This window comes from Cynara cardunculus (genome assembly GCF_001531365.2).
Source record: "Cynara cardunculus var. scolymus isolate 2C chromosome LG 12, CcrdV1, whole genome shotgun sequence".
Lineage (NCBI taxonomy): Eukaryota > Viridiplantae > Streptophyta > Magnoliopsida > Asterales > Asteraceae > Cynara > Cynara cardunculus.
In genome coordinates, this window is record NC_037539.1 from 3648644 (window position 1) to 3672044 (window position 23401).

Below are 23401 nucleotides of genomic sequence, written 5' to 3' on the forward strand. Positions count from 1 at the left end.
CCCATGCAGATAAATATAACTCTTCACAATTTTCCTTTTGCCATATCCTCTGGTTGTGCTCAACCTGTGATGCATATTTTTCCAAAACACCAAAATGAGGGTTAGACCTTGAGATCTAGTGAGAAATCCCTTTGATGCTATTACATGGTGAATAATCACCAAAACACATTTATAAACTCATATTTCTTGCAGCAAAATGATGAGACATCATCAATTTATCACATCAAATAACCCAATAACTCCTTTAACATATTCTGATATAACTCTTCGTATCATATAGGTAAAAATGTAATTTCCTTGCATCACATATCGAGACAACCCCATTTCCTCGCAACACACTGGTGTGAGGATCCCATTTCATTGCATCACATGGGTGCGATAAACATCACTCATCGCATCACAAGGATGCGATAAACTCAAGTCATCACTCACACAAATGCGAGAACTTCAGGTCATCGCATCTCAAGGATGCGACAAACAGAAAACACTTTGATCAAAAACGCAGATTTTACATTCCATTGATTATGCCACCCATATCCTGATATACATCTCTCCTTGATATGCCACCCTTATACCAGTATACACCTCTCCTTGATATGCCACCCTTATAACCAAAATACACCTCTCTTTGTATTGATTACAGATATCTCAATAACACTAATAATCTAGTTATAAATNCCAGATAACATCGATCTCAATCTTCTCCCTTCTCCATATAACAACATCAATCTTCTCTCTGTCCTTTTTGGTCATTTTACAGATATAAGCAAAATTTGCCAAACACTAAAAAACAACTTATCAGCTTATTGCAGTTTGGTACCGCTGTAAGCTAATCCAAACACTTTTTACAAAACTCCAGTTTGATACCACATAAGTTAATAAGCACTTTTACAAAAAAACATAAGTTGTTTTAAATAAGCAATCCCAAACACCCCCTTAATAATAGTAAAAAATAAATTAAATTACAAAAAACAATAACTTTCCTAGAATTTTACGACTTTACGTTCGGCCCCTTAAAACTTTTTTTCTCTCCCTATATAATCCATCTCTTCCACCTTTACAACTTCCCACCACCGCTTTTATTTTATTACATGGAATCGCTGCCTACCCACAAGCGAGTTCGACTCGACTCAGACAAGTCCGAGTCCAGCTCTGTCCATCCGAAGAGAATTCGAGACGATCTTCTCGTCGTTCTCCCAGATTCCGACGTTTTCACGGCTACTTCAGACCTTGAATCCCTCATGAATAGCTTCGAAAACGAGATATCTGAACTTCCGCAATCCGTGACCGTCGCTAACTGTGAAACCGTGTCTGGCGAGTCCCTACCGGATCTCGGATTTCTTTTCGAGGCTTCGGATGACGAACTAGGACTGCCTCCGACTGACATAACACCGGTTGAAACGGAGAAGAATGGAGTTTCAGATGAGTGGATTGAAGTCCTTGGTGAAGTATGGCGGTTAGAAGATCAAATGTTCAGCTATGACTCGCTCGAGTATGGATTTGGTTACGCCTGCGATGATGCTTATATTAATACATACAACAACGTTGAATACGTGGCACTAGATGGACTGTTTGATTATACAGATCTGGGTTTTGCATCGTCGGATTTGTCACTGCAGCCGGAAACCATGCCGGCTCAGTGACCGGTTAGGTTTTAGGTTATATCGTTAGAATATTGTAAAGGGCTTTCAATTTTTTTAATTTCAAAAGAAATACAAATCAGCAAGTTGACCAAAGTAGGAGCCGTTTAGCGATTGCTAAATGGTTTGATACAAAATGATTAAGTGGTTAGAATGATTAAAAAGCTTTTATGATATAGTGTAAAATAAAATATAATTGTTTGGTAATTGTGTATAATAAAATTAGGGTTCTTAATGGTTAACGGAGATCCAGGATACAAAATCATTTATGATTTTGGAACCATTAAGAAACAGACTTTTTTCTTGCCAAACAAGATTCATCTCTTAAAGATTCAGATGTTGCTTCTTAATGAAACTATTAAGAGGTAAACAAACAACCCTAAACCATTTCTAAATAAACAAGTTTATATGTAAATTTACATAAACAAGTTTATATGTAAATTTACATAAGAATCCATTTTTTCATAAAAGAATTATATTTACGTAACTTAAAGAATTTAATTATAAAAATAACTAAATAATAAATGTGGTTGAAAATATCAATTATTTTAATCAATTTCTCTTCAATTTATTGATGACTTTCGTTTTTTATTATTCTTTGTTTATTTATTTTCAATATTATTATTTTTTATTAATATTTTTTTCAAATAAAAATATTTTGATTTGGTAATTTAAAAAACCGGGCCCAAAGATGTTTAGCCCATAAGGATTGGATCAGAACTTCGGAAGGGAAGGGTGAACCCGGTCCGCTGCTACAGCGGCGTGTAGTCAGCTAATCCGTAGCCAGCCTCCAGAGTCCAGCGAGATAAACATACTGAATTATGAAACACAAAAATCTAGGTTAATTTCACCTTCAATCCCACACCACCTCCACCACACGCGCCCCTTCTAACCCTAAAAATTCAGCGCGTGTGGTCCACACAAGACCCTTGGTGCGTGACAACCACTCCACCTTTGCCAACGTATAACACTCCACAGACGCAAAGAAGATGAAATCGTTGTGATTCCGATTCTCTTTTTCGATTCTTTCTCCAACTTTCAAGTTTCCGATTGCTTCTTCGTCTTAAACGCCGTTTCATTCGTCATCGAGATCGGTACGTATATTCTGTTGAGTTGTAACTGTAGACGGCAGATTAGAGATGAAGGTTTTCGTGAAAACATTGAAGGGGACTCACTTCGAAATCCAAGTGAAACTCGAAGATACGGTTTGTTTCGTTTTAGATTCTGTTTTTTTATCGAATCGTAGTGTTTTTATGTGTGATTGATTGAAATTAGGGTTTATCTGTATTTGATCAGGAATTTAACTCAAGCTAGTTTTGTTTCTTCGCGTACGGGGATCGCAGCATTTAGTGTTCTTAGGGTTTGAGTTGGGAAATTCGAAATTAGATTGCGTTGTTGTCCCAGAATGGTTCAGTGGACTGATTAAGAATTGCATTCGATATTACTTCGGGGATGTTTAAATTTGTATGCTGTTGTTAGTCTCAATCAATCTAATTAGAGGACTAGTTAAATTGAGAATTGCTGTTAATTCGTTATTGGAATGTGAAATCCTTTGTTGCACGCTGTTGAGCATGCGTGAAACATGTATATTGCTTGTGCAATTGTATATGTACTTATTTGCTTAGACTCGATTATTTTAATTTGGGGAATTTGGTAAATAGGGGACTGCTCCTCAAATTGGAAAGCAAAATCTGTGGTAGAAAGGCAGCCGACTGATTAGGAGTTTGCTAGGGAAACTCTTATGCAATTGTATGTTTGGTTTGTTTAGGATTGATTAGTGTTTTATGGAATTAATTAAATTGTCAATAACTGTGAATTTATGGAATTGGAATGTGCAGATTAAAGTATAGCCTGTTAATACTAGGAATGTGGAATAATTATATTTGATCTGGTGCGAACCGCCAGGCATTTCCTTGCGTATCTCTCTGTTTAGTTGGTTGTTTTGGGCTCAACTATGTTCCTTTAGCGAGTTGAAAAAAATTCTGAAATGATATGAAGTCTTCAAAGGGTCGTAGTTTATTTGGAAACAACCAATAAAAAATCAAGCTTGTTTCTTGCTTATGCAGTTGTATACTTGTTTTTGTGCAGATTTAGTTAATCTAAATTAGGGAATTACCTAACTTACCATTACTATGAATTCTTTGATATCGATGTGGAACGAGTGGTTGGGAGCACACGCAAAGTCGTTAGTAGTTTGCTTGAATGATTCTTGCTTATGCAATTGTATATTTGGTCTGGTAATCCTGTTTAAACCAAATTAGTCTATCCAAGGAAGTAATTCTACTATGAAGTTATTTAAATGGAATGTGAGATTGGTGGTCAGATGCTGCTGAGCATGCACGAAAGACGAAACGCTTTTCATACCATCACAAATTTGGGTTAGGCTTTATTAATTTTTTAGGGAATCAATATCATTATGAGCTGCTATAAATGCGTTAAAGTCGATGTTAGTTGGCGATGGGAAACCATCAGCTAAGTTAGCGTTTGCCACGCCTACTAATTTTGTTTTTCATTTATGTTTTATAGGAACAATGATGAAAATAGAGTTTTTGTATCTGCTTTTAGTTTAATCATTGATGGTTTAAAAAATGAAAACACAATCTGATTTTCTAACACTGATTTGAGTTTTTAGTTTTGTAGACATTTTTATTATCAACTGTCGATTGATTTGTTGGCTTAAATGAGTTTGGGTTTCTTTACATGATTGAAGCTTCCTTCATGTATGGTTATGGATATTCGTGGACTTGGTGTATAAAGTTACACAAATCCTATATGGCTATATCTATAATACTTGACGTCAGTAATATGATTTTTGTTAGCGTTTTTCTTGCCATCTTTCAATCTTAAATGCTAGATTACTTATATATGGTGCATGCCTGTTAATATTTCCGATTCTCTTAAATTTCCCTTTGTGTTGGTAAAGATGAGTGATATTTTTCATGCAGGTTGCTGATGTGAAGAAGAATATAGAATCTGTTCAGGGACCGGATGTTTATCCAGCTGCACAACAGATGCTCATTCATCAGGGTAAAGTGCTAAAAGATGGCACCACCTTGGAAGAAAACAAAGTTTCTGAAAATAGTTTTATCGTCATCATGTTGTCAAAGGTAATTGTTAGCTGTTTAAGTGTCTTGTGGACACCGTTATTTTACGTTTTTAGAATGGCAGTAGTTCTGGTAATTTTTTATTGGTGGAAAGAGAAATCATCTTTGTCAATGGGTTAAAAAAGAGCTCATAACTGTTTCAGCACCATTGCACAAACTTATGTTCACCAAGAACACTCTCTCTTTTGGAGATGCTTTGGCTTTTATTCATCACAGGCTTGGGCTTTAATTAATTGACCAACAGTTTCTATGGAATCTGCAAATTAGATACTTCTCCAATCTCATGTTGAGCTGAGGAAGCTTTTTCATTCTCACTCAAATATTGTAAAAGGAGCTTATTATACATAGGGAGCCAAACCATACATTATAGGAAAGACCTTTTTCTTCTACAACATCCAAGGCTACCTATTTTTCGTCTAACAGTTATTAGAAATGTGCTATGTGGGTGAATTCTGCCAAATTACCATCGTTTCCAGGAGTATAAATCACCGAGCAAGCATTTGTCTTTGCATAGAAACAATGGGTTTGAAACCAGAATTACTTATGCAGGTTTTTTACCTGCATGATAACCTTATTACATATTGGGAGCCCACCCAAACATAACAGTATAGACGCCTTTATGTTACAACGCATCTTAGGATGCCTTGTTTCTATTGGATGGTTCTTAGAAATATGCTTTGCGGGCACGTTTTAACCAAATTATCGTTGTTTACAGAAATATAAAACAGTGTTCTAAAAAAGCTTTAAGTGTAGCTAGGTGATCAGTGATCTTCTTGTGGTAAATAAATAGACTAAGTTGGGATTAAGCGAAGGACTTAGGAGACACGTATCGGGTTGGGGGACCCATAATATATATGTATATAAAACTAGTTTTTAATTACGTGAACATAACTATTTTGATATAGTTAGTTTATTAAATGATCAATTTCATTCTCATTTATTGATACAACTAGTAAAGATTACTCTCTAAGTTTGGAAAACACGACTATGAATAAAGGTTGAGAAAAGTTGTTATTTCTTGTTTAATTTTTTGAAACACTTAATTCAGCAGTTAGTCTGTATATAGTCAAAGTGTGGGGGACCCATAAATCCTAAATGGTCAATTAAGAAGTTCTATGTAATTGAAGCTTCAGGAACACTCAAAGGCCAAAGCCTAGTGATCACTTAGGCATCCCCAAACAGGGACTTCTAGAATATCTGCATAAATCGTTATGATGGTATTCGTTTCTTGCTTAAAAACAACAGATTTGAAACCAGAATATCAGGACATAAATACCTACTTAGCAACCTATGATAAAGTCTTGAATCTTGTTGGTTTTCTCTCTCCATCAATCATCTCTTCTTTGTCCATTGATAGTTCCCAATTTTTCTCCCTCCACTTTATTGCTCTCCACTTACTCTTTACATCGCTTTGAAGAAGCTTTGGTATAAAAATCCATACAATCTCTGAACAGCAGATTGGCCCAATAGTATATGGAGTCATCCCAACATCTTCACTTGTAAATTTCTTATTAACATAATGAAATCCAGCAAATGTTCATGTTTAACAGTATTTATGTTCAACTATAGGCGCTATTGAATTTGCTTTCCAAAAATAGCGAAAGGTCATATTAAATAAAAGCATAAGCATCACGAAGATGAATGATTGAACCACCTATTATCAGTTGTTACTAGATGCGCTTGCCTTCAATATCAACCCACTAGAGCCCAGCTTTGCTAAGCTGGAAAAAAGTTGGCAACAGCAAATTTCTGATAGAAAAAGAATAACTATTGTTTTATACATACCAGCCGAGCCATCAAGTAACCGTCTATATCTTGATTTAATCATCTTCAACATCGAAATTATCCGTGTTCTGACAGTAGTATTTATCTGAGCATTAATGATGGGAAGTAGAGGGTTACGAGGGGACAAGGAAGAGTCGGTCTTGTTTATGACTCGAACTTCAAAAATGAACTAACATTTTTAACTAAGAAGGGAAGATGATATTCGACCTGATTTGTTGAAATCTGATGTGAAAAGTATTGAGTTTCCTTTGTTGAAAGTTTGTAATCTTGCTTGAAATGTTCGTTCTATAATTTAAGCTGTCATTACTGCATTTGTATTTAGTTGAGGTGGCGTATTATAGTTGTTGGTGTTAATATTAATATTGCTATTATATTCTGTAACTCAGTGTTGTATTTATAGTCCATGAACACACAACCTGAGAACCATATACTGATTGGGATTGACTCTAAGATTGGTGTGAACCACAAACTGAAAGTGCTATGCTATGTTCCGTATCGTGAACCTCTGTACCATGAACCAGAACTGGTCCGAGTACTTTTGGGCAATTGTAGGCAGCTTAGTTTCTCATCATCGAGTCGCCTCATATTTTGACAAATTGACCATATTAGGCTGTAGTGTCCAACCTGATGCATGTTTGTTCAAATTGTCTTTTATAGTCTGCTTAGCAGTTAGCTCTGTAAGGAACTTGCAGAGTCCGTACTGAAGTATGAAAATTTTCATTTGCAATTTCTTTTCAAACTTGCAGAGCAAGAGCTCTTCCGCTGAAGCTTCAACAGCAGCAGCTGCCCCCAAGGTACTGATTTATGATACGTAATTTAGTGTCTCTTTTTTTCACTGTTGTTTTGGATAGGTATGAAATTCCAAGAACATCCTCATAGTTTAAAAAATACCGTCATAGAAGTTATATGCTTGTTCACAGGCATGATTAATCCTACATGCAATAGACATTAGAACTTTCTTTGCATCACAACTTGTTTTTGTAACCCTTTCCTTCATGAAGCTTGCAGTGAGCCAGTAAGATATTTTGGCACTGGTACAGCTTGTCCTTATGGGTTCATTTGTTATGCGGGAGGACGGGACATGACAAAATAAGAACTTCTTGTCCCACATTTGGTGTGACAACTAAACTGGGACAGGACTTGACTGAGTGGGACAAATATGCGGGTATTTATGTCCCAGTTCTCACCAAAATATGTTGAACAAAAATAGGATAAGATTGGTAAATTACTAAACTAACCGTGTCAAATTAAGACCTTCCACAATTCTTTCGCCCACGTACCTTACTCTCGCCAGTCCAGTCCGCTCCACTTACCAAATGAAACATATAAGAACAATATGTTGCTCTAAGTTGCTGTGAGAAATTTGCTTAATTGTATCTACACGGGTTTTATGATTTGAGTTGCCTAGCATGCTGCTTTTTGTCGTGTTAGTTTTAGTACTTTTTTCTTTTAGGTTGCTGAATTTCTTTTGTTATGCCGGTTAAATTATGTTGTCTGGAAACCAGGAGCCTCAGACAAGTACCCCTCCTCCTGCTGCTCCAGTGCCAGCAACCCCGCAGCCTCCTGCAACTGTGACTCCGTAAGCTTAAACTGCTGTTTTGTTTTTGTGTATATTAGTCATTGGTAGTATTGTGTTACAAGCCAATTCGAGTTGATTTTGATATAGTTCAAACACATGGAATAATAGTTTGTCACTCGACTTATCTTTCTACTATGCAGGCCTGCATCTGTTCCTTTATCGACTCCGGCCTCAGACACAACATCCGTCGTGAATGCTCCGTCAGTTCTCCAATAACATAAAATTGTTATAGCTATCCCACTTAATGTTGGTGACTCGTGTTAGATGGTTTAATGAAGTCTCTACTGAATACTGATGTTTGTTTATGTAGGTCAGAGAATGTGTATGGCCAAGCAGCATCACATCTGGTTGCAGGAAACAATTTGGAGGGTGCGATCCAACAGATTCTTGATATGGGTGGAGGTACTTGGGACAGGGATACAGTCATTCGTGCACTTCGTGCTGCTTTCAACAATCCTGAAAGAGCTGTCGAGTATTTGTATTCTGTAAGTGCTTTAATATCTCATGATTTAATTTTGTATTCGAATTTGGGAATGGACTTGCTGCAATCTGAAGAAATATATCCATGTACTTGCCATCAGATATCTTTCTGGTTGTATGTCATGCGGAAGTGAAAACCATTGACATTTGTAATGTATCTGTTAATATTACCAAATAATTTTGTTATTCTAAAAAGTGGTGTGATTATATATGATATTTTAGGGCATACCTGAGGCAGCTGAACTTCCTCCAGTAGCTGGAGCTCCAGCAGTGCCAGGTGTCCAGGCTGCAAACCCTCCAATTCATCCCTTGCAAGCCGCACAACCAGCGGCTCCTCCTCCAAGTGGACCAAATGCAAACCCCTTGAATCTCTTTCCTCAGGTATGTGGTTAGCAGCCTATACGTGGTATTGGCATTTAGCGGAACATGTTGAATGGTAAACAAACCGTGCCCAATATACCTCACTCACCTGAAGGTAGGGTGGCCGTTTCCAAAAAACCCCTAGAAACACTTGTTGACTTGTTAATTTTGGCGTGTAGGGTCTTCCTGAGATGGGTGAGAATGCTCCCGCAGGTGCTGGTGGCAACTTGGATTTCCTGCGCAACAGTCAACAGGTATACATAGTAAACAGACCCACATGTACTCTGTTGTTATTGTTTTTACTCTTGATAACCAACCCCTCCTCCCCTTGTTTCTTTAAACTCCAGTTTCAAGCTTTTCGAGCGATGGTGCAAGCTAATCCACAAATCTTACAGGTATCTATTCTCTATTATTTCTTCTTCTTCTTCTTCTTGTTTTATATGTATACATAAATAGATAACATGGATGCATGCATCTACAAATGATTGATTTTACCGACAGCCGATGCTCCAAGAGTTGGGTAAACAAAACCCTCAGCTGGTGAGACTGATTCAAGAACATCAAGCTGATTTCCTTCGTTTGATCAATGAACCTGTGGAAGGCGGAGAGTATGTGATCACTGTGTTCTATTTGATACTAGTTGTTTTTAGCTTCCTTGATCCCGATATCTATGTATATGTGTGTGTGTTTATTATATCTTGTTGGTTGGTATCAGGAATGTACTTGGACAGCTTGCTTCAGGGATGCCTCAGGCTGTAACAGTTACACCTGAAGAACGTGAAGCTATCGAACGTGTAAGTTGTTCTTATTGTTTTTGTGAATTGAATTGAAACTGCAATATCTGATGATCTGTTTATTGTTTCAGCTTGAAGCAATGGGATTCGACAGAGCACTAGTATTGGAGGTGTTTTTTGCGTGCAACAAGAACGAAGAATTGGCTGCCAATTACCTGCTAGACCATATGCACGAGTTCGAAGACTAGTGTCGTTGTGGTTATTTTAATCTTTGAATCCAAAGCGTATGCAGTTGCTCACTTATCTTTTCATTTCCGAGTGCATGCGTATACTTTTGGATATTAAAATTGAAAAAATGGTCTTGGTACCTTTGCACTTCCTTTTCTTGTTGCAGTCTAATAACATTTATTGCCCTCATTCATCAACTGTTATGCATCACAAAGTTAAGAATAATAAGAACTAGTTCACTTTTTTCCTAAAAGATCTAGGCATTGAAGTGAAGAATAATGGGTAGTTTAGTCTTACTTTGATACGGGTAGACGGGTTGTTATGGTTTTACCGATATCTGTCTGTTATTTTTATCTATTTTGGTAGGAAAAAAAACACTTATCAGTAAGATCCAACACTATTACTTATCTTACCGGATAAGATTCAACACTATTACTCATCTTACCGGGTAAGATTCTAGTTCATCAAAACATCAACGTATGCAACAAGTTACCCGATGAGCACTAACTGGTAAGACTTGGTCTTTGTCATTGTTCTTACCGGGTAAGAGTCGTCACCTTGTTTACAGGGTAAGACCCGGTTTTTATATTACTTTTACGGGGAACATTCTCAGTCATTATCATGTTAGTCCAGTAAGATAAGTGATCAGATAAGCATTTACCGAAGGTCCTTAGTTTATATTTACTTTTTCAAATAGTTAAATACATCTTATTTTAGGTACAAGGAATTTGTGGGAAAAAGTTGTAGTCATGCAATAAACATGATGGGGGAAACTGTAAGACGTTACATACTAAAAATAGCACAATATTCCCTCACCATCACCACAATCAAATTGGATATTTGCATACTTTATGTATCTGTTTAACAATTGGGTAATATGCAATGGGATGTGTTCTTAGATAGAATACATACCAAAATAAACAATTCACCAAGTCAAATACTACATTTTTAGAACTAAAAAGGATATGATATGAAGAAAAAAAAGAAAATGATAGACATTACGCTTTATACAAAACTTAGAAGAAAATGAAATAAAATTACATATTGCTTATTAATTATAACTTGTCGTAAAATAAATAAGAGTGTATTTATAAAGTTGATTTAAAAAAATAATATATAATTAAATTTGTATAATCTGAGAAGTGGATGAGGTCCATATGTAGGAGTAGGAGTAGGACCACGACCGTGACCGTCCCACTAATTTGTTTCTTGATGGACCCGCAACTTAACTAAGGTCCAAACGAAATGACTACATGATGTATTCATTGTATTGTATACTAACAAGCGGATCGAAGACAAATTATCTTGACGATTGATGTCGGCACGTGGGTATCGTAGCACTGTTTTTTTATTTGTCAGATTATATATATATATATATATATATATATATATATATGTTCAAACGATAATGCTTCTGTTTATAAAAACATGATAACACTTTTATGTAGGAGTGACTTGACCTGCAACTTAATTCGCACCAAAGGTCGTCTGCATCTTTAATTTTAGTTTCACATGTGTATTATATGTGATCAAACACAATATCACATAAAATAACACATTTATTATATATGATAATACACGTGAAGGAGACTAATAGTGTACGAGTGACTTGACCTGCAACCTAGGTCGCTCCAAAGATTGTCTGCGTCTCTGATTTAGTTTCACATGTATATTGTATGTGATTCAATACAATATCACATGTAATTGACTATAGTAAAGAGGTGTTATCACGTTCTTGTAAAATGAAGGTGTTTTCATTTGAACCCTTCCATATATATACATAAGGCCAAGTTCAAACAATAAGTTAAACATTTTGCAAGAAAACAAGCAGTTTCAATATCATGTATAATTACACGTATGATACACAAATTTAGAATATATGATTAAACACTTGTTGTATTGATAACATATAGACGCTTAATCATGTATGATTAAACAAAAATACCCAAAGAAATGTAATTATATATGATATTAAGTTTTCTCGTCTTCTCACATAATGTTTAACTTTCTTAAATGGTTCTTCCCCCCCCCCCTCTCTCTCTCTCTCTCTCTCTATATATATATATAGAGAGAGAGAGAGAGAGAGAGAGAGAGAACAAATAAACTATAAACCGCCTAAATGTTACACTACAAACCAATCTTGCCCCTTGATTTTGTGCATTTTGAAAATTTTACGTAGTTTCCAAATCAGTTGCGAATAAGGTTGAGAATGAATTTCGAAACCGATTTAATCCACATTATTGACATTGATTTGATAATCTGAATGAACAGTTGAAATTGATTTACATGATATACAACATTTAGATGATTTGTATTTGATTTGATATATTTATATTATACATCCATTATCAATTAATATAATATAATATAATATCATCATTTGATTTGATTTGTTGAATGATAACCGTAACAACATTAATCTAATCTAATTGATTGTTAAAAAACAAATGTATACGTTTGACCTTAATTTTAAATCAAATTCGAAATGAATATTTATACATAAATTAATTAACCTTATATATAGAAAAAAATCCCAAAAAAAACCCTTCTAAATTCATACTTCCTACACCTTCAAGCAAGATGGGTCTAGGGTTAACTTCTCTCTCTCTTCATATTTCATATTCATAGACGAGTGAACGTGTGAGAATAACAGTTACAGTGAAAATGTTAAGAACGCTTCTGAACCTTTGAATGAATTGATTTTATAATCTAACTGAATTTTTTTTAAATTCACTTTTAAGCTACTTTCACAGACTTTTTAATGCATTAATCACCTTCAAATGTATGAATTTGTTAAAATTTCGATCATACTGGTAAAAAAACAGATAAATAAAGATAGTTGAATGTATATGAAAGCTTTATTATCACATTCTCATCGTAACTCTTATTCTCACTGGAACCCAACCCAATGTTACATGAGGTTTCTACAAATTACTTCCAATCCTATTCCTACCACAAATATTTGTAGGAAACAAATATCTTGAATAGAAAAGCATGAATTAAGTTAGGCACTATAGCTTATCTTTTTCAAAGCCTAATAATCCCCCATCAAAATCACAACTTAATCATTAAGCAGTTCAATGTCTTAAATTATACACATAGTAACAACTTAATGGATGAATATATACAACTTTTAGTTTCAAATTCTTTATACAAGTGTTGTAGCTGTCATAAATAATTAATTATTTTGTAAAAAAAATAAAAAAATGGTATATATTCAGAAATGAAGGACGGAAGTCCGTACTAATTAGACTCTACTGCAGTAAACAAAAAGCTACATAGATGGAGGACAAGTTGATAGATATGATTGAATCTCCCCGTGACTTGTTTTTACCTAAAAACTTATCCGGTAGGCATTTATCGGTAAAATTCAACATTATCGCTTACCACTAAAACCCATCGTACGCAGCAATTTATCCCAGTAAGCACTAACTATGGCAAGAGTTTTCGTTCTCACTTACCGGGTAAGACTCTTGATTCTTGTTTTCGTTTTTATCAGGTAAGATTTTTAGTTCTTGCCATATTCATCCGGTAAAGTAAAGTGACTTGGTAAGCGCTTATCCGGGTAAGTTAGCGAATATCATCCTTCAACCAACCACAGCAGCTATTATTGGCCACAAAATGGTGGCAGCAACCTAGAGAAAAAGTTGCAAGTAGATAGTAAAAACAGCAAGTCTGGCATACCCTTTAGCCTATTTAAACAAGCTTTGAATCACCATTAGAGTTTCAAGGAAACCAAAATGAACAAGATCCAACCCAAAAGGATCAAGGGTGGTATCATCACCATGCCCTTCATCTTTGGTATGTCATCAAGCTCTTCCCAATAGTTTCTGCATTTTCTCTATTTCATTACTTATCTTGTCTTGATTTTAATTGGTAGCAAATGAGATATGTGAGAAGTTGGCCGTCGTCGGATTTCAAACGAATATGATCAGCTACTTAACGCAACAACTCCATATGCCGATGACTAAAGCCGCCAACACTCTCACCAATTTTGGCGGCACTGCTAGCTTGACTCCGTTGCTCGGAGCTTTCGTTGCCGATTCCTTTGCCGGCCGCTTTTGGACCATCACCGTTGCTTCCATCATTTACCAGATAGTAAGTCTGTCTTTAATTTATCAGCTACACACATACCATCAAACCTGTTGCTATCCGGTCTTCTAATACTGTTATATATTAGGGACTGGTATCTTTGACATTATCCGCGGTGTTACCAAAGTTAAGACCCCCACCATGCAAAAATGGAGAAATCTGCCAAGAAGCTAATACGGGTCAAGTGGCGATCTTGTACGTGTCGCTTCTGTTAACGGCGGTTGGATCGGGTGGGATCCGACCGTGCGTGGTGGCGTTTGGGGCGGACCAATTCGATGAAACGGATGAAAAACAAAAGACGAGCACATGGAAGTTCTTCAATTGGTACTACTTTTCGATGGGGGCATCGATGCTGGTGGCGGTGACAGTAATCGTCTACATTCAAGATAATATCGGATGGGGTTGGGGTCTCGGTGTTCCAACGATAGCCATGACTGTTTCGGTCATTACCTTTGTGATCGGGTACCCGTTGTACCGTAATTTGAATCCGGCGGGTAGCCCGTTTACCCGATTGATACAAGTGTGTGTGGCAGCTTACAAAAAGAGAAATTTGCCTATGGTTTCTGATCATAAACTGCTGTACCAGAATGAGGAGCTTGATGCCTCCATTTCTGTCTCTGGGAAGCTTCAGCATACTAAACAAATGAAGTAAATCTCTCACTCTCTACCTTACTGTAACAATATTTTGTTACAATCAAATGTTAAATATGTCTAAATGTCTTGATAGACTATTTTATAAGATCAAACAATTATACACCGTACATAAAGCTGTCACACTAAGTTGATAAAGATATTTTTAGACGTCTGTCAACTTACTTTACACTTTTACATAAGACTCTCAATTATTTAGTTACGTGAATCTTATAAAGCAAAATGACAGTGGAAGGATTAGGCCATCTTTTAATCAGTGATTAGCCTAAACACGTGTTATCCAACATCACATGATAAATTGATAGGTATGGTGCAACTTTATGCATTTCAAATGACACATTTACCCTTCTGCTATCTTTTCTTTATCAACAGTGTTAGGGGTATAATCTGGATTACGAAAAAGGTTTATGTACATATCTCTTTCATTAGCCCATGGATAAGCATGTCTCACGTACCTCTTTCCTCTTTTCTCGAATTTCAAGAAAATGTGTACTTTGACTTTTTGGAGTCAAACCTATTACTTTTTAAAGTACCAAATAATACGAATTTTACATTCTTTTGACACCAATTAAATTCACCCTTGTAGCATATTACTATAATCTTTAACACTGATGTCAGTATTTCTCTATATTTGATGAACTCGTATCAGTTTTTGACGTCGAAGATATGTCTGTTTGACCAAAAAAGGTCAAATTGCACCTCTTTTTGGTTCAAAATCAAGATTCATTTGTTTGATTATATGAGAGAAGACTCATCTTACTCACTAACATTTCAGATTTCTGGACAAGGCTGCCATCGTCACCAAAGAAGAATATGCAAAATCGCAGTCAAACCCGAACTTATGGCGGCTAAATACGGTCCATCGAGTCGAAGAACTAAAGTCGGTACTTAGAATGGGGCCAATTTGGGCATCTGGGATTCTTCTAATCACAGCTTATGCACAGCAAAGCACATTCTCCCTCCAACAAGCCAAAACAATGAACAGAAGCCTCACAAGTTCATTCCAAATCCCAGCTGGATCAATGACCGTTTTCACCTTGATCTCGATGCTAACCACGATAGTCTTCTATGACCGTATTTTCGTGCCCATTACACGTAAACTCACAGGGCTAGAACGGGGAATTTCTTTTCTTAGTCGGATGGGAATTGGCTTCGCGATATCGGTTCTTGCCACATTGGTAGCTGGATTCATTGAAATAAAGCGCAAAAATGCCGCTTTTGCCCATGGTTTGACTTACAAGCCTCACGAAACTATTCCCATTTCGGTGTTTTGGTTAGTACCTCAGTATAGCCTACACGGGGTCGCAGAAACGTTTATGTCAATCGGGCACCTCGAGTTTTTCTATGATCAGGCTCCGGAGAGCATGAGAAGCACCGCCACTGCGTTGTTTTGGATGTCGATTGCTGGTGGAAATTACGCTAGTACCCTTCTCGTGACGATGGTGCACAAGTTAAGCGCGGGCCATGATGGGTCGAACTGGCTCCCGGATGATAATCTGAACACGGGAAAGCTAGAGAATTTCTACTGGTTGATCACATTGCTTCAAGTTCTTAATCTGATTTACTACTTGTTTTGTGCAAAATTCTACACTTTTAAGCCTATTCAGGTTGCTCAACAAAATGATGGAATTGAGGTAGGAAACAATGTCTGATTTGTGCCTAAATTGTTGAGTTGGACCTCAAAGCATTAGAAAGTGTATGCAGTAATCATAGCCAAAGGGCATATGTGTAATTCCACATGAGTGTTTGAGTTATGTTATTGAATATTAAACAGAATATATTATCATTTCTATACGTGCAATACTAGAAATGATCAATAGTTTGTTTAATTGAAATGTTTATTTTATATTTGATTATGTTTATCTATAGTTAGTTACATAAATTTAGATATGGAGCTTTAATAAGTTGTAGTTACAAACAATCTACTTGCAATCTTGAATTTTAAGTAATATACATTAATAAACAGTATTTTACATATAAAAAAATAGTTTTTAAAAKTTTTTATCAAATATTTTATAATATAATATAAATGATATAGATAAGTACTTTTATGGAAAAAATACAAAGGTGTTTTAGATACAATCCCAAACATCCCTCAGGGTTTATTTAAAAATGGGGGAAAATTTGAGGCATTACGGGTTCATAGACAAAGTTTCGATTTTTAATTGAAAATCCAGGAATAAATGGGAAACTTCCCGCCCCTCTCATTCGCAGTTGTGATTGCTTTCGAGGGTTTTCAGGACGATTCGGTTTGGTTTGGGGGTTCAGGTCTCTGAAGAATCTTTTATCCACACTCTATCTTCTATCCCTCGTTGTAGGGAGCGTCAATCTCCGGTGGCAACTGCTCCGGCGACGGCTAGTTCTTCTCAAGTAAGTTCAAATTTCTCCTAGGTTTTGGTCAATTTGTTTTCTTAGAAATATTGTTTCTTTAGTATCTCGTTATTTTTGATGATGGCGTTTCTTGACTAATGTTTTGAATATACAACATATTTCTAAGTAGGTATCTAAATTGCCTTGGTTTTCTACTTTTAGTGTGTTTGATAGAAGCCCTAAACACCAAATAGGTGAGCCCATAAACACCAAAAAAAACTCTTAACTCCAACCTTTTGCCGTCCGTCTCTTCCACGGCAAATTTGCCGTTCATTTCCTTCCTCCCGCAAAACCTTGGTGTTTTTGGCGTACGATTGGATCCAAGAGAACGGCAAAATTAGGGTTTTGCCGTACGATTGGATCCAAGAGAACGGCAAAACTAGGGTTTTGCCGTTCGATTGGAGTTGCTCTAATAGAATGCAAATTGATCAAACCAATCGTCTTCAAAAGTGTTCTCTCTTTGTTTGTGAATTTAGAGATGTTTTGGTTATTATTGGGATTCAACGTAACCGCCATATTAGTATTAGGATTTAGAAAGGTAAACGCAATTGTAGAAATGAAGTTTTGCCTGGGCATCCATGGTCAATTATGATGGATTTGAACCTCAAGGATCCGTCATTATTTTAGGGCTAGGAAGCAGGGGTGTTATAATCCCTGTATCAGGTGTAGTTCTTCAGGGCTGAATATTGATGCTATCCCTGAATCATTTATGTGAGGACATGAGAATCGAGATATGCAAAAGGGAAAATTTTGGTTTTCCAACAAAAATATTGAAAATTCACAATTTGCAAAATTAGACGGAGAGAAGATTGTGAAGCATGAATTTAAACATCTATATTAATGATGTGATGCCCTCAAAGAACAGTTTATGATCAAGCTACCTTAAGATAAGTATAATGGTAAAAGAAAACTTGGTGCTTCCATGAAGAAGATCCAGTGAAATCAGCCTCAGGACCTTTTATGAAGATTACTTCGTGTAAAGAATCATCTACCGTACAACAGGTTTTATAAGACAGACATGGCGTTCTTGTTAGTCCTATGGCTTTAATTGAAGACCCTTCAGTGCCGTTTCGTTTGGGCCCCTGGGTAGCTTCTCCTATCAAAACTAGCTAGGATTAAGGATTCACGCCTTCCCTTTCGCTTACACCATTTCTTTGTGAATGAAGTTTTCCTTACTTAAAAACCACATGTGAGAATGACCCTTTTTGATGTATGCTTCTTGCTCTGAATGATATAGGTGGCTTTGTAGATGAGTGTGGCAGATGATTCACCGGTGAACTCATCCAGCAGTGATGATTTTGCTTCATTTCTGGATACAGAGTTGGATTCTACGTCTGACACCTCTCCTGAACCTGAAGAAGAAGCCAATGAGACATATCATTCGGATGGGAATAGGTGCCTATTGAAATTGTTTTTCTCAACTAACCATGCATTATGGAATAGATATGATTGCTCAAAAATTTTGTCGTTGGTATATAAAGAAAGCTGATGCATTTTCTTTGCATGTGAACGAAGTTATCAACTCGTATTTAGCAAAATTGTGATGTCTTGCTTGGAACTCGGGGTTGTCTCAATTCTTTTTCAGTTGTGATCTTTTTTCACTTTAATAGTTAACATGCTACTGATATTGGTTTTTCACATATGGGTTTCTGTAAAGTGGTTGATGGGATTAATCGTGATGTGTTAATGGGTGAGATCTGTATATAATTTCTCTGGTTTAAGCACAAATGGTAACATAAAATGGGGATGGATGTCATGGCTAATATGGACACAATTAGAAGAGAAGAAGATTAAGAACTTGCTACTACGTTATCTTTTGCGGGGGCATAAAACTTAAGGCGGCAAATGTGTATGTATACATATGTATATATAGAGAGAGAGGTAGGTTCAAATAAGAGAATATGAAAACGGTCAAATCACGTTCATAATTGTATGTGATTTTGCATTAACGGTCCACAAAAGGGTTTGTGGCAATGTGGCCTGCGATCTCAGGTCACGGCCAAAGTCACATGAATCACATGTGATTTATATGTGATTTTACTCATTTTAGTGTAAAATCACATGTGATTCGACCATTTTCTTATTTGGTCTCGTATGAATTGACTCTCTCTCTCTCTCTCTACACACACACACACACACACACATATATATATATATACGAGAATGCCCTTCTATCTCTTTAGTTGCTAAAATAATAAATATTTGCCAAACATTCAAACAGTTCATTATCTTATTATGACAACTTCAAGCAACAGAAGAACATCCAAACATTATCTTTTGCAATACAGTTTATCACATAGATTATGTGGTTCTAATTATCCAATGTCACATAATCACTTCAAAGCACACATCCAAACACCCATGACCCACTATATACTCTATTGAGTCCTTTAATTTGGTCCCGAGCATACATTGATTGTCAAAATGTAATCAGTTATTAAGGATCAGTATCTGTAAATGCTAAATAAGTGTCCAGTTATCTAAGGATGACTTGGTAATTCATTTGGTAGGAAGAGTCACAAGTGGTTGATCACATTATCTTGTATATGAAAATAGAAAATTTGAAAATTATACATTAGTATTTTAAAGCAAGAGATTCACCGAATTTACCATGCATTTTGATACTCAATTGGATTCTTTTTAACATTTTTTGATTCAATCTACCGTAACTGTGATATTATCTAAATAATTTTATTATTCTATAGGACAAAGAGGCAGAAGATCGAGGTGTTAGAAAGTGTCACAGACGCCAACGATTCAACACCTCAGCACGAAACAACAAAAACATTAGGTGAAACTTTTTGTTTCTTGCTTATATATCGGTCCCAATTCTCTGTTCAAGTGCTGAGCCAAAAAAAAAAAAAGAGAGACAAAGAACCACATTAAAAAGGAAAATAAATACCCCACAACTTGGGCTATATCTAGCAATTATAAGCACATTATGTTTGCAAGAGTATATTGCTCTCGCTAAACTGTGTAACATACATACACATATTCTTGGTATATTATTTTGTGGTCATATTCGTTTCTTTATTGTCATGTCCAGAAGCATCAATGAAGGATATATGCACACATCCTGGTGTTATTGGAGGAATGTGCATAAAGTGTGGAGAAAAGATGGATAATCAGTCTGGGGTTGCATTTGGGTATATACACAAGGTTATTCTTCTTTCATAAAAGCTTTAAATATTCTCTTACATATTTCTCGAACCTGTATAAATGTATTACGATTTTGCAGGATCTGAGGCTTGCTAATGATGAAATTGTTAGATTGCGTGATAGAGATCTAAAGAATTTGTTCAACCAGAAAAAGCTTTGCTTGGTTCTTGATTTAGATCACACCTTACTTAATTCAACTCGATTTATGGATGTAACTCAAGAAGAAGGATATCTAATGAACCAAAGTGATCCTATGCAAGGTATTCTCTTGCTGTAACTTTTTGGTTCTGTGCGTGTTAAAGATTTATACCCATGATAACTTTTTGGATTATGATTTCTTAAGTTAGTAAAAGTAAATTATATTGGTAATTAGGATATACATCATAGTGATCTTTTACGTATTAGATATTATTGTTTGTATCTCTGTCATGTAAGAAACTGATGTTTAACCTTGAAATGTTTCGACAGATGTATTAAGAGGCACTTTATTCAAATTGGACTCCATGCGCATGTTGACGAAGTTAAGGCCATTTGTTCACACTTTCCTGAAAGAAGCAAGTAAACTCTTTGAAATGTACATTTACACCATGGGAGAACGTGCTTATGCGCTAGAAATGGCAACTCTGCTTGACCCTGGAAAGATTTACTTTGATTCTAGAGTGATTGCACAAAGCGATTGCACTCAAAGGCATCAGAAAGGCCTTGATGTGGTACTTGGGCAAGAAAGTGCTGTTCTAATCCTTGATGATACAGAAGCAGTAAGCAACTGGCTATCACCTTTTCGTTTTGCAAGTGATGCATATGTGCATGAATGTTCACATGTTGGGTCCTAGTCATTTTGACATTTAACTCTTTCAATTTGTGAGTCCTGATTTATTTAGTGGGAGAAGTGAAGACATAGTCTTGGGTCCATTTACCTGATGCTAGGGAAAATGAACATGGGTTCCACAAAATGGAGAATGGGGGAAACTGGTATAGATGAATGATTTCTGGTATAACTTTATTTGTTTATGTGTCCACACGAGATCACACATATTACTAAATAAGGTGACTAAGGGCCGTTTACCATCACAAATTGGGTAAACGCTAACCAAGTAAGAGTGCTCTCTAGGTAAGAGGTTCAGTTTGGGTAAGCACCGACTGAAAATGATTGTTTACCAAGTGTCTAGGTAACCACTGACTGAGTCAGAAAGCAACCCCTTTACAGGGTCAACATCTCGGTCAGAGTATTTGTGGGCTAGAGTGTGTTGGTAAATAACGGTAAGTAACATAATGGTAGTTAGATTGGAACTGTAGAGAGCAATATTTCTGATTTGTGGAAGGTGCCACTCAATTTGTGACATTTATTTCGTACCCTCTTCTACAAAAACATACTGATTTTATCACAGGCCTTGTAAATTATGGTAACCTTTTTTGTAGTCATCGTTTCCTTGTGGCCATGCTAAAAGGTCATTTCTTGCATTGATAGGTGTGGGTGAAGCACAAGGGGAATCTGATTTTGATGGAAAGATATCATTTTTTTGCTTCAAGTTGTAAACAATTTGGCTACAGATGTAAATCACTTTCTGAACTGAAAAACGATGAAAGCGAAGATGATGGAGCTCTTGCAACAGTTCTGCAAGTGCTCAAGCGAATCCACAGTATGTTCTTTGATCCGGTATGTACTAGTAATCCACTTTTCTATACAAACTATAATGTATGTTGAAATCACGGATTGATTGATATTTTAACTTGCCTAATAGGAACTCGGGGAGAATTTTTCAGGCCGAGATGTAAGGCAGGTGAGATATCTATGCTGTAATATCTTCTTAGGGTCATGTTCAAATGTAAAGCGTAAGTATTTTGATAACCATGGAACCAACTATTCATGTTTTATCTATGATGAATAATGTGATAGATATTCATGATTATTCAGAGTGATTCATAATGAATAATACATGAAATGGTTGATTCTTGGGTTCTCAAAATATTTATGGTTTGTGTTATCCTTAAGCCAAGGCTGAAACTTACTTCCTCATTCTCCATTTTTGTTGTATCAAGTAAAAGGGAGTCACTACCATATCTTCTAAATGGCAACAAAAAAATGAAAATTGTTGCAGGTACTGGGGACCGTTCGTAGCGAAATCTTGAAGGGTTGTAAAATTGTCTTCAGTCGTGTCTTCCCAACAAAATTCCAGGCGGAAAATCACCATTTATGGAAGATGGCTGAGCGACTAGGAGCTACATGCGCAACAGAAGTCGACCCTTCGGTGACTCATGTGATTTCAACAGATATTGGAACTGAAAAGTCTCGGTGGGCAGTTGATCAAAAGAAATTCTTGGTTGAACCACGATGGTTAGAAGCTGCAAATTATCTGTGGCAGAGGCAACCTGAGGAGCTATTTCCTGTGAACGAGATTAAAAACAACAGGTGATGTTTTCGTTTTCGCTTTGCTTACTGATCAGATGTTGTAGACCCTGATGAAACCAGATCATTGCCTGAAGATTAACAAAATTTATGATTTTTGGCACACAGTTGATTAGTTTTAGAGAAAAGGGAGAAGAACATACATTTTGCATCAGATTTGTGTTGTAAAATGGAAGTTTTTGTTGTATAGTACTAACATTAAATCAAAGATGTTTTGAAGGTCTCTTCTTGAATCTTGATTTTGAACCATGGGTTCATGATAGTTTGCATTTGCAGTATATAAATATTATATATTTCAAAAATATATATTATAACTAGAATGTGCGAATTACAAATGTCTCATGTCTTATGAAACATTAGAGCAGAATTCAAAATCTCTAGAAGAAAATTACGTTCAACTTCAACATCAACAGATTTTTTATTTTTAATATTACAACATTGATTATAACATAATCAAATATTCAATATATTTAATAAAGTATTTGTTTTTTCCTTCTAAATGTTTAACTTTAAGGTTGTTTATTGATGAGAATATAATTAAAAAATATGTGTTTCTTTCTTATTAAGGAAAGATCTTAGAGAATTTGTTGAAGAAAAAACTTGTTTAAAATTCTTAAAATATTTATTTCCTCCATTTTGAAGTACTAGAATGGTATTCCTGTAGTGCAATTAGATAGATCTTGATTTTAATATTTCATTTTATTTTTTATTTTAGTCGATCTTATAACATGGTTTTATGTGATTTTGAAAAAATGATGATGTTTTTATTTTTAATTAGAATATAAATTTGAAGATATCATAAAAATTTGACA

The 23401-nt window shown here is 35.8% G+C and overlaps 4 protein-coding genes across 5 annotated transcripts; all 4 read left to right on the forward strand.

The window, feature by feature from the left end:
- Positions 1-1044: 1044 nt before the first annotated feature.
- On the forward strand, positions 1045-1763 carry LOC112523405. The gene has a single exon (XM_025132994.1). The coding sequence runs from the start codon at positions 1092-1094 to the stop codon at positions 1641-1643; it is 552 nt and encodes a 183-aa protein (XP_024988762.1). The 5' UTR covers positions 1045-1091; the 3' UTR covers positions 1644-1763.
- An 808-nt stretch (positions 1764-2571) lies between these two features.
- LOC112522674 (ubiquitin receptor RAD23d-like) lies at positions 2572-10131 on the forward strand. The gene is made up of 12 exons (XM_025131957.1): positions 2572-2845; positions 4586-4747; positions 7276-7323; positions 8035-8108; positions 8249-8308; positions 8419-8593; positions 8811-8969; positions 9128-9202; positions 9296-9343; positions 9450-9556; positions 9664-9742; positions 9814-10131. Exons 1-12 carry the CDS (start codon positions 2780-2782, stop codon positions 9928-9930), a joined length of 1170 nt encoding a protein of 389 aa, XP_024987725.1. The 5' UTR covers positions 2572-2779; the 3' UTR covers positions 9931-10131.
- A 3519-nt stretch (positions 10132-13650) lies between these two features.
- On the forward strand, positions 13651-16401 carry LOC112522772 (protein NRT1/ PTR FAMILY 3.1). Its single transcript, XM_025132079.1, has 4 exons — positions 13651-13711; positions 13791-14008; positions 14091-14650; positions 15429-16401. The coding sequence occupies exons 1-4, from the start codon at positions 13651-13653 to the stop codon at positions 16303-16305; spliced, it is 1716 nt and encodes a 571-aa protein (XP_024987847.1). The 3' UTR covers positions 16306-16401.
- Positions 16402-16767: 366 nt separating this feature from the next.
- LOC112523511 (RNA polymerase II C-terminal domain phosphatase-like 4) lies at positions 16768-22806 on the forward strand. Of its 2 annotated transcripts, XM_025133133.1 has the most exons (9): positions 16768-17023; positions 18261-18418; positions 19729-19814; positions 20070-20182; positions 20262-20442; positions 20651-20940; positions 21651-21839; positions 21925-21963; positions 22282-22806. In XM_025133133.1, exons 2-9 carry the CDS (start codon positions 18273-18275, stop codon positions 22594-22596), a joined length of 1359 nt encoding a protein of 452 aa, XP_024988901.1. In that variant the 5' UTR covers positions 16768-17023; positions 18261-18272; the 3' UTR covers positions 22597-22806. The 2 variants fall into 2 exon arrangements, with proteins under 2 accessions (XP_024988901.1, XP_024988902.1); XM_025133134.1 differs by lacking the exons at positions 16768-17023; positions 19729-19814 and having other exon boundaries at positions 18338-18418; positions 22282-22596.
- The last annotated feature ends 595 nt before the right edge of the window (positions 22807-23401 follow it).